At 32.9% G+C, this 16,681-nt stretch overlaps 4 protein-coding genes across 5 annotated transcripts in view; 1 reads left to right on the plus strand and 3 right to left on the minus strand.

Annotated features, from left to right (window-relative positions):
- The window catches only part of LOC125812075 (putative clathrin assembly protein At2g01600), a 272,019-nt gene that overhangs the window by 28,428 nt on the left and 226,910 nt on the right, over positions 1-16,681 (minus strand). The gene's annotated exons all lie outside the window — the stretch shown is intronic.
- Positions 1,961-2,599, plus strand: LOC125812106 (protein PELPK1-like). Its single transcript, XM_049491600.1, has one exon. It carries the CDS (start codon positions 1,961-1,963, stop codon positions 2,279-2,281), a length of 321 nt encoding a protein of 106 aa, XP_049347557.1. The 3' UTR covers positions 2,282-2,599.
- Positions 2,904-3,635, minus strand: LOC125812091 (kirola-like). Its single transcript, XM_049491586.1, has 2 exons — positions 3,452-3,635; positions 2,904-3,222 (listed from the first exon to the last, which is right to left on the minus strand). The coding sequence occupies exons 1-2, from the start codon at positions 3,633-3,635 to the stop codon at positions 2,957-2,959; spliced, it is 450 nt and encodes a 149-aa protein (XP_049347543.1). The 3' UTR covers positions 2,904-2,956.
- LOC125812086 (kirola-like) overlaps positions 7,639-16,681 on the minus strand; it is a 108,777-nt gene continuing 99,734 nt past the window's right edge. Inside the window, exon 4 of the mRNA XM_049491580.1 lies at positions 7,639-7,770. Within this exon, the coding sequence (XP_049347537.1) occupies positions 7,643-7,770 (128 nt within the window). The 3' untranslated portion in view covers positions 7,639-7,642. The remainder of the gene's footprint in view (positions 7,771-16,681) is intronic.

A 16,681-nucleotide genomic window follows, 5' to 3' on the forward strand; every position in this document is an offset into this window, starting at 1 on the left:
CATGTCCTACGTGACATAATACACGTAGGACGCCACATAGGATACTGAATTTCTATGTAGGACGCCAAGTAGGACGTGTGTGTCTACTTGTGCACAATCAAAGTTGAAGGACACAAATATAAATGAGGTCAAATTAAAAGACACATTTATATATTATGCCAATTTAATGTGGAAAAATCGAACTATTTGATCCTTAATAGAAATGAAGATGTACATTTAATTTCCAAATAAATAAAAAGAGCATTAATTAGTAGTAAAAGAAAAAAAAAACATCAGTTAAAATGTAGTTTTAGCATATGAGAACAAAACTTGCAACGGCTGAATAAAACGCATTCCTGGAATGCGATTTAAGAACAAATTCCTCCGTTTCAAAATATGTGGAGTTCCACGTGATGTTTTTCAAATTTTACCCTTTTTATATAAGAAAGTTTTAGGTAACCAAAAAATACCAAAGAGTTGCATTCCATTTTTTTAGAACTTACTTGTAAGACTATACTGTGTATGTTATCACTGTTAGGGTTTTGCCCTGATTTTCTTACCATAATTTAAGATTTATTTTTTCTTAAAGAAAAATTAAAACATTACCATAAATATTTTTACTTTTTTTGAAAGGAAAATATAGTATTATTTTATATTTGGTTTATTCTCTCCTTTAGGACTCCTTTTCTATTAAGAAAAGGTTTTAGGACTCTATAAATATAAGTTTGTTTTCTTCTAACACATATAACAATAGCATCCACAATGTAGTTCTTTAAGAGTTTTGTTTATGGGGAGATTTTCTCTCTACAGTTTCTATGTTTTTTGATTAGTTTTTAATTATGTAGGCCAATTGGTCATATCCTACAATAATATATTTCTTTTAGTATAATTTTATGTTTCGTCTAATTTATCGTCTTATGATTTGCAATTGTAAGCTTCCACATGACGTCCTAATCACCTTCAGAACCCAACAATCACTACAATAAAAACAACTTTTAGTGACAATAAATAGACACATTAAACAAGAGTGCTAAAGTCTTTACCACATTAGTTAAGTGCCATTAGATCTAGTATAGCTAAAGGCTTTAGGGACATATACAAAGAGTGCTAATTGCCGCTAAAAATAAATATTTAGCGGCAATTAAGCTATTACCGTTAATTAATTGCTGCTAATGATCATTTTTGATGCAATGTATTGTACCCCTTTGGTCCATTTTATTTGTCATGTATTTCTTTACACGTTTCTCAAGAAAATATTAACTAAAAGAGTAATTTGATTAAATTATTTTTATTTATTCTTTGATCTTAATTTAATATTATTATTCTGTTTTTCATGATATTAATCTCTCCACATTTATTGAATAATAAATAATTAGTTATATCTTAAAAATCTAAAATGACAACTATTTTGGACCAACTACTCACTCCGTTTCATATTACTTGACTCATATTGATTTGACATATTCTTAAGAAATTTTTAATTAGAGATGTATTTTATTAAAAAAACCTTATTAATGATGCTTTGAAACTCTAAATTTGTCACCTATTACTTTATATAGTTATTTAATACTAAAGGTAGTATAGAAAAAAGTATAACTCTCTTGATCTTCTAAAATAAGATTTATTTTTAATATACAGATAAGTAAAATAAAACAAAGAGAGTATGTGTACAAGAAGTATGCCCATTATTGGAAAATGATGACCTACTACTTTGAATTGCTACAAATTTGAAGAAAGGTGATAATATCTGTTTAGATTGCCAACTAAAAGACCATGTACCAACATTAACATAAAATATGTACATGGAAAGTGTGTGTTAAATTAAAATTAGGATATTATTGGTTGAGAAGATGACCTAACAAACAAGTTTTCCTACCAATTATCACAACCAAAACTTAATTCTCAATTCCTATTTTCAACATTCACACATCTATATAAACTTGTTAAAAGTGAAACTTAAAAGTAGAATCAATCTTCAACAATGTCTTACCACCAAAATCAATCTTTTTTCTTGTTATTACTTGTCACTTTGTCAATAACAAATTGCTATGTAATTCAAGCAGAAGCGCGCCATCTTCTTGAAGTAACTATTCCCAAGCTTCCTAAGCCTGAATTGCCACAACTCCCAGAAGTCCCAACTTTACCAAAGCTTGAATTCCCTGAAATTCCAAAACTTGAGCTACCAACTCTACCAAAGGCCGAACTTCCAACGTTGCCAAAACTCAAGATACCTGTCATTCCTAAGCCTGAACTACCAACGTTGCCAAAGCCAGAAATTCCTCAAGTGCCTAAAAAGCCTTGAGGAAATATATATGAAATGCTCTTTGATTCATTGAAAGCATTCTTGAAATGTTACGCTTTATTATTGTGTTATATGGTCATGAGTTTTTCTTTGTTGTGCTAGAAAATTTCATTTTGGATATATTATAGTTGTCATGATATTCTATCATCAATTACAAAAACTGTTAATGTAATTGTTCAGTCATCAGTTCACTATTGTATTTGTGTTTCAAGTGGTATGCATTATACACACATTGTGTTACAATCCAAAATCCAAATGGTATTTATTTATCAATATAAATAGACTCAGGCTGATCCGTCATCATTAAACAGAATTTTACAAACTGTTGTTCAATTCACAAAGAAATTAAAAAATACACTCTATCTTTTACTACATAGTAGACTGTTGAGAATATCATTAAATAATAAAAGCGTGTTCTCTCTAACAACTTAAGCTTTTAGATGAGATGGTCACACTTTTATTATTTAATGATATTCTCAACACTTCAACATAGACATTACAAAGCACAACACACATTATTATAAGACTTAAGACAACAATTTAATTCCAAACATATGGTATATATACTCGTACTCTTTAAAAATGTTGTTGCGTCCATGTGAGACAACACACATCCATCAGTATTATCAAAGAGTCCAAACAACATAAGTATACATATGTAGCAATATTTATTTATCAGTTGAGATGGTGAGTCTCAATATCTTTGGACATATTGAGAAGAAGTTCCATATATGTGTGTGGATCTGGCATATTTTCATTCTTCTTTTCATATTCTGCGATCCAAGTAACTAAGTTATTTTCATCCTTTGTCTCAACATGAACAGTAAAAGAGCATGCTTTGTATTCCTCCAATATATCTCCTCCAGTCACTTTGAATTTAACCAACTTCTTTTCTTCATCTATGGCTTCAATTATATTCTTTGAAACCTTTTCTTTCCCATCTATAATATACAAAACAATGAATTAAAATAGTAATTAGCTATCGACAAATTTTGTAGCAAATAAACAATAAAATTCATTGTTAATTCTAATTAGCAATGAATTATTTATAAATTATAGATAATTGTGAATCGAGTTATTATTTACGAAACTCATAAATATTAAATCTCGAATCCGCCTCAATAATAACAGTTAGTTGATGTGGTATAGAAGAGGTGGTGGCTGGCTTACCATGAGTGAAGTACCAAGAAATGACAGAGCCAATAGTTCCCCATTCACCTTCATGAATGTCTACATTTTGTATTTTGTCACACATGTTTGAGATATGGTGTGGTCTATGCCTAAAGATCTCATGGAACACATCTCCATCACTCTTTATGTTTATCTCTGAAATCAACTTTCCTTCGAGGCTCATCTCTCTTAATTTTATGATATGATATGATATTTATCACAAAGTTATATTAACAAGTGTGTGTGGTTCATCATTGCATGACTCTCTGCCCTTTTATAGCTGTTAGGTAATGCTAAATTCTCATTTAGAATTTATGGAAATGATCTTTTGTAAAAACAAGAGTTCTACCATTCAAAACTTTCGAAAATGACCTTCTAAATCATTATAGATCAAAACGTCAAATAATAACATTATACATATATAATAATACATCACTATAATAATCATAATTTTTTTAGACAAACATTACTATTATATATATATAATAAGATTCGACTATATACTTGATAAGATTTCAATTACAATATCACTTATTAATTCTTTTTAAATATATATATATATATATATATATTCATGAATTCATGCCTAGTAAGTCACTTTTCTTCTTTTTGACAAAAGACAAAACATGTCACGTCAAATAGACATGATCATGGGGTATAATGTAACATGGATATCTTTTTCATGGGGTATAATGTAACAATAGTCATAAGTTTTTCTGATAAACATTACTATTATAATAAATATTTCACATTAAATAGACGTGGAGTTATTTTCATGAGGCAATAATGTAACAACTAACAACACATCATTATAATGATCATAAATTTTTCAAACAAACATTACCAATATTCGTTATGCAATGGTGCTTATATGCTTTTGTCAAAAAATAATGTGGCTGGGACAAGTTGAAGAAGTCAAAGGAAAAATATTAGTGAAAATCTACTTTAATAAAAGAAAATGATCAAAATGATCCTTAATGTATTTCACTTGATTGAAATATTGATCCTTAATGCATAATAAAGATATTCATTTTGGTCTTTAATATATTTCACTTGATTGAAATGATCCATAATATATAATAAAAATGTTCATTTTGGTCCTTAATATATTTTACTTGATTGAAATGATCCTTAATGTATATAAAATGTGTTCATTTTAATCCTTTACCCTAAACTTAACATATTTATGAAAAAGAAATAATTAAACTTAACTATGGATCTCACATGACTAACAAAATTCACCATTGTTGTCTTCTTTAATCTTCATAAGAAATCAACATAAAGTTATACAATATTGATTGTTCCTTTTTCTTTCCTTACATAATAATCGTTTCAATTTGTTTGTTTTACTTTACCTTTTAGATTTTAGTTCGTATAAAAAAAGTCTCTTTCCTTTTTAAAAATGCTTTAATTTTAACTTTCTACAAGATATGTTAAAGATCATAAGATTTAAAAAATATTTTGATACATCATATATATCTTTAATTTAAGACCACAAAATTCAAAAATATTTTTTACTTTATTAAACTCCGTTCCAAGTCAAAATGCGGATTCAATATTTGAAATTTATGTTTTAAAGATTTAAAATTATATATATATATATATAAGTGCATGCATGAGGGGGATTCAAACTCTCATCAAGGAGGTCAACAATACTTAAGTGGGGGTTCAATTTTCACCATTGGATCTAGAGACTACTCTGTAATTACTAGATCTTCCTTTCACATTTTTTATATAGATTTCTCAATATAAATATTAAATATACACAAAAAATATTGATTTTGAAAATCCTAGATCCGCCCCTAAAATATGTGGGAACAGGAATCTATGCATTTTTAATGCGGTGTCCGGTGGGATAGAACGTGGGAGAATATGAGGATTAGTAATAAATGGATTAAAATTACCAAATGATAAATAATGTATTTTAACCATATATAAACAGTGAAAAAAAAAAGATTCGGATGAACTTCCCGGCTTCACCTAGCTCCCCTGCTTGGTCAAGACAAGGTTACTTTACCTCTTCTCAAGGTTTAAAGTACGTGATCCACTCTCTTTATTATTGTTGATGAGATCATGTCTAGATCCCTTGAATATATGTTATTCTAATGCGTTCATGTAGGAAATATAAAACTAAAAACAAATTTGTAAAGACTATAAAACTACAAAAAGATCCCTTTCCCTCTAATGAGCCATATATATATATATATATATATATATATGTAATGAGAATCTATATTAGTGGAGCTAACCATAAATTTTGAAACCAAATATAATAGTACTAGTTTACCATGAGTGAAGTTCCAGGACTTAACAGAGCCAATAGTGCCCAGTTCACCTTCATGAATATCCACATTTTGTATCTTATCAGAGCATATGCTAGAGATATGATGTGGTTTGCACCTAATCATTTCATGAAACACATCTCCATCACACTTGATATTTATCTTAGAAACCAATTTTTTAGCTTCAAGAGTCATTTTTCTTCTATGATATATCACAAAGTAATAATTAATACTCCCTCCGTCCCATATTATGTGAGGTAGTTTGACTCGGCACGGAGTTTAAGAAAGAAAGGAAAACTTTTAAAACTTGTGGTCCAAAATGAAAGATAGAAATTTGTGTGACAGTAAATGATTTCATTAAGGGTAAACTAGACATTTTATAATTAAAATATTACTTAATATAGAAATGTATCATTCTTTTTGGGACTGACTAAAAAGGAAAGTAAGTCACATAAATTGGGACAGAGGGAGTAATAAATGTGTGGTTCATCATTATATGAGTATCTCTACCCTCTTATAGTTAGGCAATGTCAATATGTCTAGATTCTAGGCAATAAATTTTGTATTTTTTTTGGCCTATACATACCCCCCAACCAAACACTATATCTCTTTTGCAAATTTTATGTTAAGATTAATTATAGACATGTTGCATTAGAATTGGAGATGCCAATGCTAATACTATTAATTTCTATGCTGAAGCAATTAGAGCAATAGAAGAGGAATTGCCTATTGTGTGAGCTATCATCTAATGCCTTTGACTATAAAAATTCCTTTTGTCTCCATATTTGCACTCACAAATGCTGCAACTACAAGAAATATTTGAGCTTTCAGTAGCGACTAGCCAAAAAAATTGAAACAAAATCATTTCAGTAACCTATAAAATATGTATAGATGTTATACATGGAAAGTTAGTGTTGAAATAAATTAGGATATTATTGTTGAGAAATGACCTAACAAACAATTTTTCCTACCAATCACAACCAAAACATCCACATATCTATATAAAAAATAAACTTGTTCAAAGTGAAACCTAAAGTACAATAAATCTTCAACAATGGCTTACAACCACAACCGATCATTTTTCTTGTTATTACTTCTCACTTTGTCAATAAAACAAGTAGCTATGTAATTCAAGCAGAAGCGCGCCATCTTCTTGAAGTAACTATTCCCGAGCTTCCTAAGCCTGAATTGCCACAACTCCCAGAAATCCCAACTTTACCAAAGCCTCAATTCCCTGAAATTCCAAAACCCGAGCTACCAACTCTACCAAAGCTCGAAGTTCCAACATTGCCAAAACTCGAGATGTCTGTCATTCCTAAGCCTAAACTACCAACTTTGCCAAAGCTTGAAATTCCTCAAGTGCCTAAAATGCCTTGATGGCGCGCGATGCATATATATCAAATGCTCTTTGATTCATTGAAGCAGCATTCTTGAAATGTTACACTTCATTATTGTGTCATATGGTCATATGTTTTTCTTTGTTGTGTCATGATATTATTTATGTCATGATATTCTATCATCAATTACAAGAATTGTAAATGTAATTGTTCTGTCATCAGTTCACTATACACACATTGTGTTACAATCCAAAATCCAAATAGCATTTATTTATCAATATCAATAGACTCAGACTGAGTCATCATTAAGCAGAATTTTACAAACCGTTATTCAATCCACAAAGAATTAAAAATTACACTCTTTTTTTTTACTACATATAGTAGACATTACAAAGCACACCACACATTATTATAAGACTTAAGACAACAATTTAATTCCAAACATATGGTACATATACATTGCTTGTACTATTTAAAAATGTTGTCGTGCCCATGTGAGATAACACGTATCCATCAGTTATTATCAAAAAGTCCAAGCAACATAAGTATACATATGTAGCATTACTTATTTATCAGTTGAAATGGTGAGTCTCAATATCTTTGGACATATTGAGAAGAAGTTCCATATATGTGTGTGGATCTGGCACATTTGCATTCTTCTTTTCATATTCTATGATCCAAGTAGCTAAGTTGTTTTCACCTTTGCTCTCAACATGAACAGTAAAAGAGCATGATTTGTATTCCTCCAATATATCTCCCTCAATCACTTTGAATTTAATCAACTTCTTTTCTTCATCTATGGCTTCAATTATATGCTTTGAAACCTTTTCTTTCCCATCTGCAAACAAAGAAAAGATCAAATATTTTCATGTCTTAAATTTGGGTGAGTCAATCAAATTATATTTGCATGTTAAACTTTACACCCTCTATATATGTTGTCTATTTGATTCAGTAAAAGGTTATTAATAAAGCATGCTTAAGGATGGGTTTCAGTAAAAGGTTATTACAAAATATAAATTTAATAAAATAAAATAATCAACATTTCATATTCGTTTGCTAGTGATGTAATGGTTGGTGAATGGTGTCAATGGCTAGTAATAGTGATGGTGATAGTTGTGATGATGGAGGTGGTTATGTTGTAATAACTAGATGGTTACGGTTTGTAGCAGTTGTGATGGTGAAGTTAGTTGATGTTAGTAGTTGGCAGTATTAATGGTGGTGACTGAAGAATGTGTGGTGATCGATGATGTGTTGGTGGTAGTTAACGATAGTGCTAGTTGTGAAGGAGGAGTTAGTTGGTAGTAGGAATTGACATCACTAGTGAGAGTGACTTATAGTAGTGGTGACAGGGATGAAATGAGTGGTGGTGTCAATGGATATATTATAATGATGGAGGTGCATGGTACGTGCGGTAGCGACTAACAATAATGGTTCGCAATAGTGTAGTTGTCAGTGGTGATTGAGATGACAGAGGTAGTTGGTGGTTGATGGCGATAATGACGGTTGACAATAAGGATAGTACCTGTGATAACAAAGATGTTTATCGATGGTTGATGATTGTGATAAAGTGATGGTGAAAATGATCCATACAAAGATACCTCTTAATGATATTATGATTTTGTTTAATATCTTAATATTTAAGACCTAGCTATTCTTGATACAAGTGTTAAAATCTTAATATATAAATAAATGCGCCTGACTTAACGTCTAAACCATTCAGATTTACACCTCCATTAAATACAAACAAATGAGACCTAATTTAATAAGATATCAATCAATTGACCCTGAAAAAATCCCTAGTATATATGTTATATATTCTTATGTGTTAATGTAAAAAAATATTAAATTTAAAACGAATTTGTAAAGACTAAAACTAATGGATCCCTTTCCCTTAAATGGGCCATATGCAATGAAATCTAGATTAATCGAGCCAGTAAGAACTGAAACCAAATGATTAATTATTTGAAGAAGAAATAGGCTTACCAAGGGTGGAGTTACAAAAGATAACAGAGCCAACAGTGCCCCATTCACCTTCATGAATATCCATATTTTATATCTTATCAGGACACATGCTAGAAATATGATGTGGTCTATACCTAAATATTTCATGGAAAACATCTCCATCACACTTTATGTTGATCTCTGAAACCAACTTTCCTTCAAGACTCATCTCTCTTAGTTCTATGATATGATATATCAAAAAATTATATTAACAAGTGTGTGTGGTTCATAATTGTATGACTCTATGCCCTTTTATAGCTGTTAGGCAATGACAATATGCCTAGACTAGTGCTGGCAAAATGAGCCCATATTTTGGTAACTCGCCCATGTTTTAATGGGTTGATCTTGATTTACGAATTATTATAGAGAATTCGTTGGTAGAATGGGAAGAATTGGGGGAAGAAGGGCATACAGGGAATGAATGGGAAGATCGAAAAGTTGGAAGAAGAAAGGACTTTTTGGTTAGACGCGTGGAATTGGCTAAGCATTTTATTCGAACAAATATAGAGCCAGAATGGATGGTTTTGTGTCTATTACCAGTTCTTCCTCCTGAGTTGAGACCGATCATTCAGATAGATGGGGGTAAACTAATGAGCTCAGGTATTAATGAACTCTATAGAAGAGTTATCTATCAGAACAATACCCTTACCGATCTATTAACAACAAGTAGATCTACGCCAGGAGAATTAGTAATGTGTCAGGAGAAATTAGTACAAGAAGCCGTGGATACACTTCTTGATAATGGAATCCGGGGACAACCAATGAGGGACGGTCATAATAAAGTTTACAAGTCATTTTCTGATGTAATTGAAGGCAAAGAGGGAAGATTTTGTGAGACTCTGCTTGGTAAACGAGTCGATTATTCAGGAGGTGAGTAACTTTTTACATGGATAAAATATGGGTTGATACCCATATTCAACCCATAAAAATATGGGTAAACTATGGAGTAGCCAAATGGGTTAAGCTTCTAACGTTTATTCACTCAAAATTCATGATATCACTAAAAAAATTTGTAACTTCTCTTCCTTTTTATGTTCTTCTATAGAACTAATTATTTTTCTCTATAATTGAAAATGTGAAGTCTTTGGCCCTCCAAAAATAAATATTTTAAATGTACATTTTTTTTGTTAATTATAATTATATTTTTATATTTGTTTAATTTTATATTGGATAATAAATAATAATGTAAAATAAGCAAATCATGTATTAGTATTGACATTGCTTAAGCCTTAAAGTGCATTAAGCATGTTTTAGTCCTAAAATGCAACTATTCATTTACTTTGAAATTAAAAATATTTTCCCCTTGTTATTATATAAATTTATTTTATATTGAAAAGTTAGGATTTTTTTTTCTTTGACTTTTATGATACAATAAAACTAAATGAAGCATTTTCAATGTTTTTCATCTAAAAAAAGACTAAAATATTTTCTCCATGTTGAATTCTTAAGTAGAGTACTATTTACTCATGAAAATATGGATAAAATATGGATAAACTAATATTTTATCCAATCCATTTGTTACCCAATCCATTTTTACCCATATCAAATATGGGCGAGTTGAATTATTACCCATATTTTGTTGACCCATTTTCATCCCGCCCAAATTTGATCCAACCCGCCCATTGGCCACCACCAGTCTAGACTCTAGGTAGACTATAAATTTGTAACTTTTTTTTTTTTACCTATATTCATATATAATCATACATAAGTAAAAAATGGAAAGACCAAAATAGTAATCAAAAGTTGAACAAATATTTTGTCCATCCAAAAATCAAATTAACAATAATAATAGTGTAGTTCCACAAAAGTGGATCTGAAGAGAATAGCGTATACGCAGATCTTATCTTTATTTCAAAGATAGAAAAATTGTTTCTGAAAGCTAGTCAACCCAAGAAAAGCTAGTTCAAAACAGTTTAAATTGGAGTAACGGAAGTTAAAGCAAAAATGTAATTTCAAATTATTGATTTTGGTTTTGAAAATAAATTTTTGGTATAAAAATCAAAATGAAGCAATCTAAGAAGAAGAGTAACAAATTTCGCTATATTGATATTTTAATTCAAGTCTCTTCCACTATTCCAAATTAAATACTTTCCCGTTTATTTTTATCTGTCACTGTTTGACTTGACATATCAATTAAAAAAATAATTGATATAAGTAGTTTACCACACTACCCATATTAATTGATGTTTAATTAGTATTAACTCTTGAAAAATGATTTGAAAAATACAGTATGTAATACTATGGTAAAATATGAATTTTTTTTTTTGTCTTTTCTTGATATGTCAAAATTGTAACATCCGGCAATTTGAAATAACTATGAAAAAGCTTGGAAATTGGAAATAGTCATTTTTGGAAAAAATTTAAAATCTGGAAATTTGGTTAAGTGTGGGAAATCAGTGAGTTTTTGGCCAACTTTGAGCGGTCATAACTCCTAGCTCAGAATGAGTTAGGAGTAGTTCCAGTTATGGTTGTGAAGCTTGTGGAATGATCTTTCCAACGCCGCCGAGTTTGCTCAATTCCGAGTTCGTATGAGAGAGTTATGTCCATTGAAAGTTGGGCAGTTGGCAGGGAATTCGTCCGGAAATTTTAAGGGCATTTTGGTCTTTTCCCTAGCCATTTCTTTTGGGATTATATTGTTGTATTAGGCTGATATTTGGATCATTTTGTCCCATTTTGAAAGAGAAAGAGTTAGGGTTCTTGAGAGTGAATAGGAGAAGAGAGAAAGAAGAGAAGAAGAAGAGGAGATCAAGGAGTTCCGTCAAAGATTGTCGTGGAAATCGTCGGGGGTGATCCCTACCAAGGTATGTGAGTTCTTAGTGTTTGGTGATCCTTTCCCCCCACACACCAAGCTCATTTTTATGATTTGAGAAAAGATTGGAATTGTTGTTGAAGTTGTTAGTTGTTGTTGATGTTGTTAGTTGTGTTGTTGAAGTTATTGTTGGTTGTGGGACATGATTGGGTTGTGTATTTGAGTTGTAATCAATTATATGTTGAAAGATTGATGATCCTTAGTGTTTGGGGTTAAATCCATTGAAGTAAGGATGGTTTAGAGTTGGAGAAACAAGGGAAAAAAGTCGAGTTTTCTGGGCAAGGGGTCGGCGCGTCGCGCCTGCCAGCACCCCCCAAAAGGGGTTCTGAAGTTTTCCCCTTGGGGCGGCGTGCCTCTTAGTTCGCCAGCAGGCCCTCTCTGAAGTTTTTGGTCTGGCGCTCCGCGCCTCTCAGAGCGCCAAGTTTTCCCATTCTTTCCATGCTTTCTCATGCATGTTCCTAGGTGTTATACCTATGTTCCCTAGTTGGTTCCAGCACTCTAATGTACATTTAAACCTCCCGAACTCATCTATAAACATGCGATTATATGTCTTGAATCCATAATCCAATTCAAGGCGAGTTAGGATCAAAGTTAAGGGAAGTTAGAATCAAGTCAAGCAAGGTTTAAAAGCAAGTTCAAGTAAGTTTTTAAAGTTATTCAAGAGTCTTTATTAAACATTTTCACTTCATTCTAAGGCTCAAGTTGCAAGTCAAGTAAAGAGTAAACAGTCAAGAGTTCCAAGTTGAGTTCATTTCTCAAAGTTATTAGGGAACTATGTATTCCCAAAGAAGTTTTAAAGAAATGTTTTTACATTTAAACAAGGTTGGAAACTGAGATTTCCAAAGAGCCTTCGGGCTAGTTTTTGAGTAATTATCTCATATCAGCAGGAAGAAATATGTTTTAAAAACATAAGATCCAGTACATTTTTTGGGAGTAGTATCGAGCACCGAATTGGGGGAACGTTCAAAGAACCCACAGCCCCCATAGAACCATGTTAGCCACCATGGGTAGAAAAAGATCATACTTTTTAGATGAATCCTTTTCCAGTTAGACTAGTGGATCCATTAAGCAGTTCAGGTCTTATACCTTTGGTCGGGTATAAGATGCTCTGGCAGCGTGAGGTCGATCGCTGTATCATCACTATAGCTCTCATGTGATGGTTGTCGGTTAGAGAAACTCCCACAACAGTTATTATATTTTCATACACAGAAAGTATTGTATTTTATATACATCAGTTCATTTGTATTTCTATATACATCTCAAGCTTATTGTATCTTTGTATACACACAGAGTTTATAACATGTTTAAAGCAGTCTTTCTTTATATCACACTTGTTTTAAAATTTGCCTGATATTGAAAGAAGTCAGTCAGGTTGAGTTGAGTTGAGCTAGGTAAGCTATTTCAGTTTCTTCCAGAATTCCTTCTAGCCTTTGTTGCTTAGTTTCCAACTCGCATACTCGTACATTCCATGTACTGATGCCAGTTGGCCTGCATCTTATGACGATGCAGATACAGGTACCCCAGATCAGCATCTTGTAGGTCGTTGATCCAGCTGAGCACTCCAGAGTCAGTGGTGAGCCTCCTTGCTTTCCGGAGGACTCAATTATTTTGTGTACTTAGTTTTGTTCTATTAGGATGTTGCGTGGTCTGTCCCAACATCCATCTCAGCATTTTAGAGGCTTCATAGACAGTCAGTCAGTTAGTTTTGAGTCTCTTATCTGTATATATATGTAAATATTCTATTTTGAGGCTCGAGTTGCCTTTTTGGCTAGTTTTTATCAGTTGGTTGGTTATAACCTTTATTTACATTGAGTTATGCTGTTGAGTTAAGTTTCGCTGAGTTAAGAAAGCAAGGCCAAGGGTTCGCTTGGGGCCAACAATGGTCTCCGAGTGCCGGTCCCGCCCAGGGTGTAGGCTCGGGGCGTGACAAAAATTGAGAAGCAAAAATAAAAATCTATTTAAGGAATAAGTGACAAGTAAAAATGAACGAAAGAAATACTATATAAAGAGCAATATATTTCTTTTTGTTCACCTCCATGTACTAAAATATTCATTGTATTTTCTATTTGGTATGAACATTTTTCCAGATAATCAATTTTATGAATTGTTTAAGATCTTTTAATTTATATTTTATTTTTATGTTCACTATATTTAATATGAAGTTAAAGTGATAAGATATGATCTATTTTGAAAATAATAATAAAAACATTTCACAGATAGATGCGGAAATGTTTTCATGGAGTATAATGTAACAACACATTACTATAATAATTATAATTTTTTTAGACAAACATTATCATTATAATTATAATAAAATTCAACTATACTCAATAATATTTCCACTTTTCTTCTTTTTGAAAAAAAAAAGTATGTCATGAAGCATGAATTAATGATTCATGCCCAATAACAATAAGTCACTTTTCTTCTTTTTGCTATTACTAGGATTACTGCGTTATGAGATTGTGGGGAACACGTATACCCTAGTTCTTTCTCTTATCTTGATAACAACCAAAGTTGAGTTTAATTATTGACTACTTATTAAGTTCTTACTATTTGTTTCACACAAGCACAACCCCCCTTTTATTACATGTTTATGGAAATAATTTAACTAATTGAATATAATTGTTGGTTAAAAGTAAAGTCTAAATCATTTTCCTCGTGGGATTGATCTCAACCTACAAGTTGGGTTCTTTACTTGATAACGATCGCTTATGTTTCTGAAAGGAGGTGTAATTTGAGCGTATCAAATTTTGGCGCCGCTGCCGGGGAATCTGGCTTTTAGATTTAGTTTTAACTACAATATTGAACGTTAGTCAAATATTTCCTAATTTTACTTTTTTTTCTTTGTTTTTGTCTCTCTCAGGTTCCGACTCTAGTGTATGCCAAGTACACGGAGCCAAGGCGAACCACTTACTCCGTACGATCCAAAGTTGAACAGAACTTTGCGAAGAATGAACAATCAAGGACTTCCAGTTCATCCTATCGGAGGAAATCTAGATGAAACAGTTGAGTTACAGCAGCCAAGAGTAGTTGGTGGGGAAAACCGGGGTCTAGCTGAAAATCAATTGGGAGATGCAGTGAGAGTGCATGGTCCACCAGGCCCACAACACTATGACATCTATTGGGGCAACATCGACATAGCAGACTCCGATGGACCCATCGTCCTACCTCCTCTACCTCCAGGGCACACATTTGTGGTGACTAGTAGTTTGATGCAGATGCTTACAGCAAGAGGCTTATTTTCAGGATTGCCATCGGAGGATCCACATGCTCACTTGGCCAAGCTTAGGGTGGTTTGCAAAAGTTGTGTAGGTAGACCAGACTTGAATATGAACGTCATTGGGTTACGAGTGTTCCCTTTGTCACTGACAGGCGATGCTGCAGTATGGTTCACTGAGCTTCCTTATAACTCAATTTTCACATGGGACCAACTAGCAGAGGTATTTAAAGCAAAGTACTATCCAGTGTCTAAGAAGCTCAATCACAAAGATAAGGTCAACAATTTTGTGGCATTACCTGGAGAGTCTGTGAGTAGCTCTTGGGACAGATTCACTGTTTTCGTAAGAAGTGTCCCAAATCACCGTATTGACGATGAGTCACTGAAGGAATATTTCTATCGAGGACAAGATGATAACAATAAAGCAGTACTTGGCACTATTGCTGGAGGTTCATATGGTGATTGTACATACGGACAGATTGCTGAAAAATTGGAGAGGATCTCTCGCAACAATAAAGCGTAGAGCACTAGGAGGTCAGATACTGGGAGAAACACATTTGCTGTTCATAATGCTACTATTAACTCTGCAGATGATATTCATGAGGAGATGACTCAGATGAGGACAGAGTTGGGGTTGGTATTGAAGCATGTGAGTGAAGGATCAGAAAATGTAAATGCTGTAAATTACTTAACTAGAACTCCACCACCAGTTGAGGAGTGTTACTATAAAGAGGACACTTATGCGGTGGACGATCAGACGGGGGGTTTTCGACCAAACGCCCAAGGATCCAACACGGAAAATTGGCGCCAAGGTCAAGGGAACCAAGGTCGAAACTATGGAAATTACAACCGAGAGGGTCACTATGTCCGAGATGGGAACTTCAATCGCGACAACAACTATAACAGGAACAACTATGGCAACAGAAACGATCGGGTTGGACCCTATGTTCCCCCTTAAAATCGGGAATCTGGTGCTAGGAAAGTTGGAGGTAATGTGACGCATATTGAAGATATGCTGTAGAAGATGATGAGAAAGTTTGATACGACTGATGAGAATGTGAAGGAGATGAAATGTGAAGGAGATGAGAAACGACTTATCTGGTATTGGTCAAAAGGTTGATGCCCATGCAGTGTCAATAAAGCATCTAGAGCAGCAGATGACGCAGTTGTCTACTACAGTGAACCCGCGTCAACCTGACACTCTTCCTAGCAACACCATCCATAATCCGAAGAATGATGGTCATTGTATGACAATTACTACTCGAGGAGGTAAGCAAACCATAGATCCACTTATGCCGTCTGTGGTGGATACCAAGATTAGAAAAGAAGATGATGTGGTGGAAGTTAGAGAGGAATTGGAGGTTGTGACAGAACAAGAAGTGGAAATACCTCAGAAAGTGGTCCCTATACCTAGACCTCCACCGCCTTTTCCTCAAAGGTTAGTGAAGAAGACTGAAGATGGTAAATATCGCAGGTTTATCACTATGTTGAAGCAACTTTCTATCAATGTCCCTTTGATAGAAGCCTTGGAGCAAATGCCTGGATATGCAAAATGCATGAAAGATATGGTGACAAAGAAAAGGT

Source organism: Solanum verrucosum, unplaced genomic scaffold (genome assembly GCF_900185275.1).
Source record: "Solanum verrucosum unplaced genomic scaffold, falcon-dt-bn FXZP01000603.1, whole genome shotgun sequence".
Taxonomy (NCBI): Eukaryota; Viridiplantae; Streptophyta; class Magnoliopsida; order Solanales; family Solanaceae; genus Solanum; species Solanum verrucosum.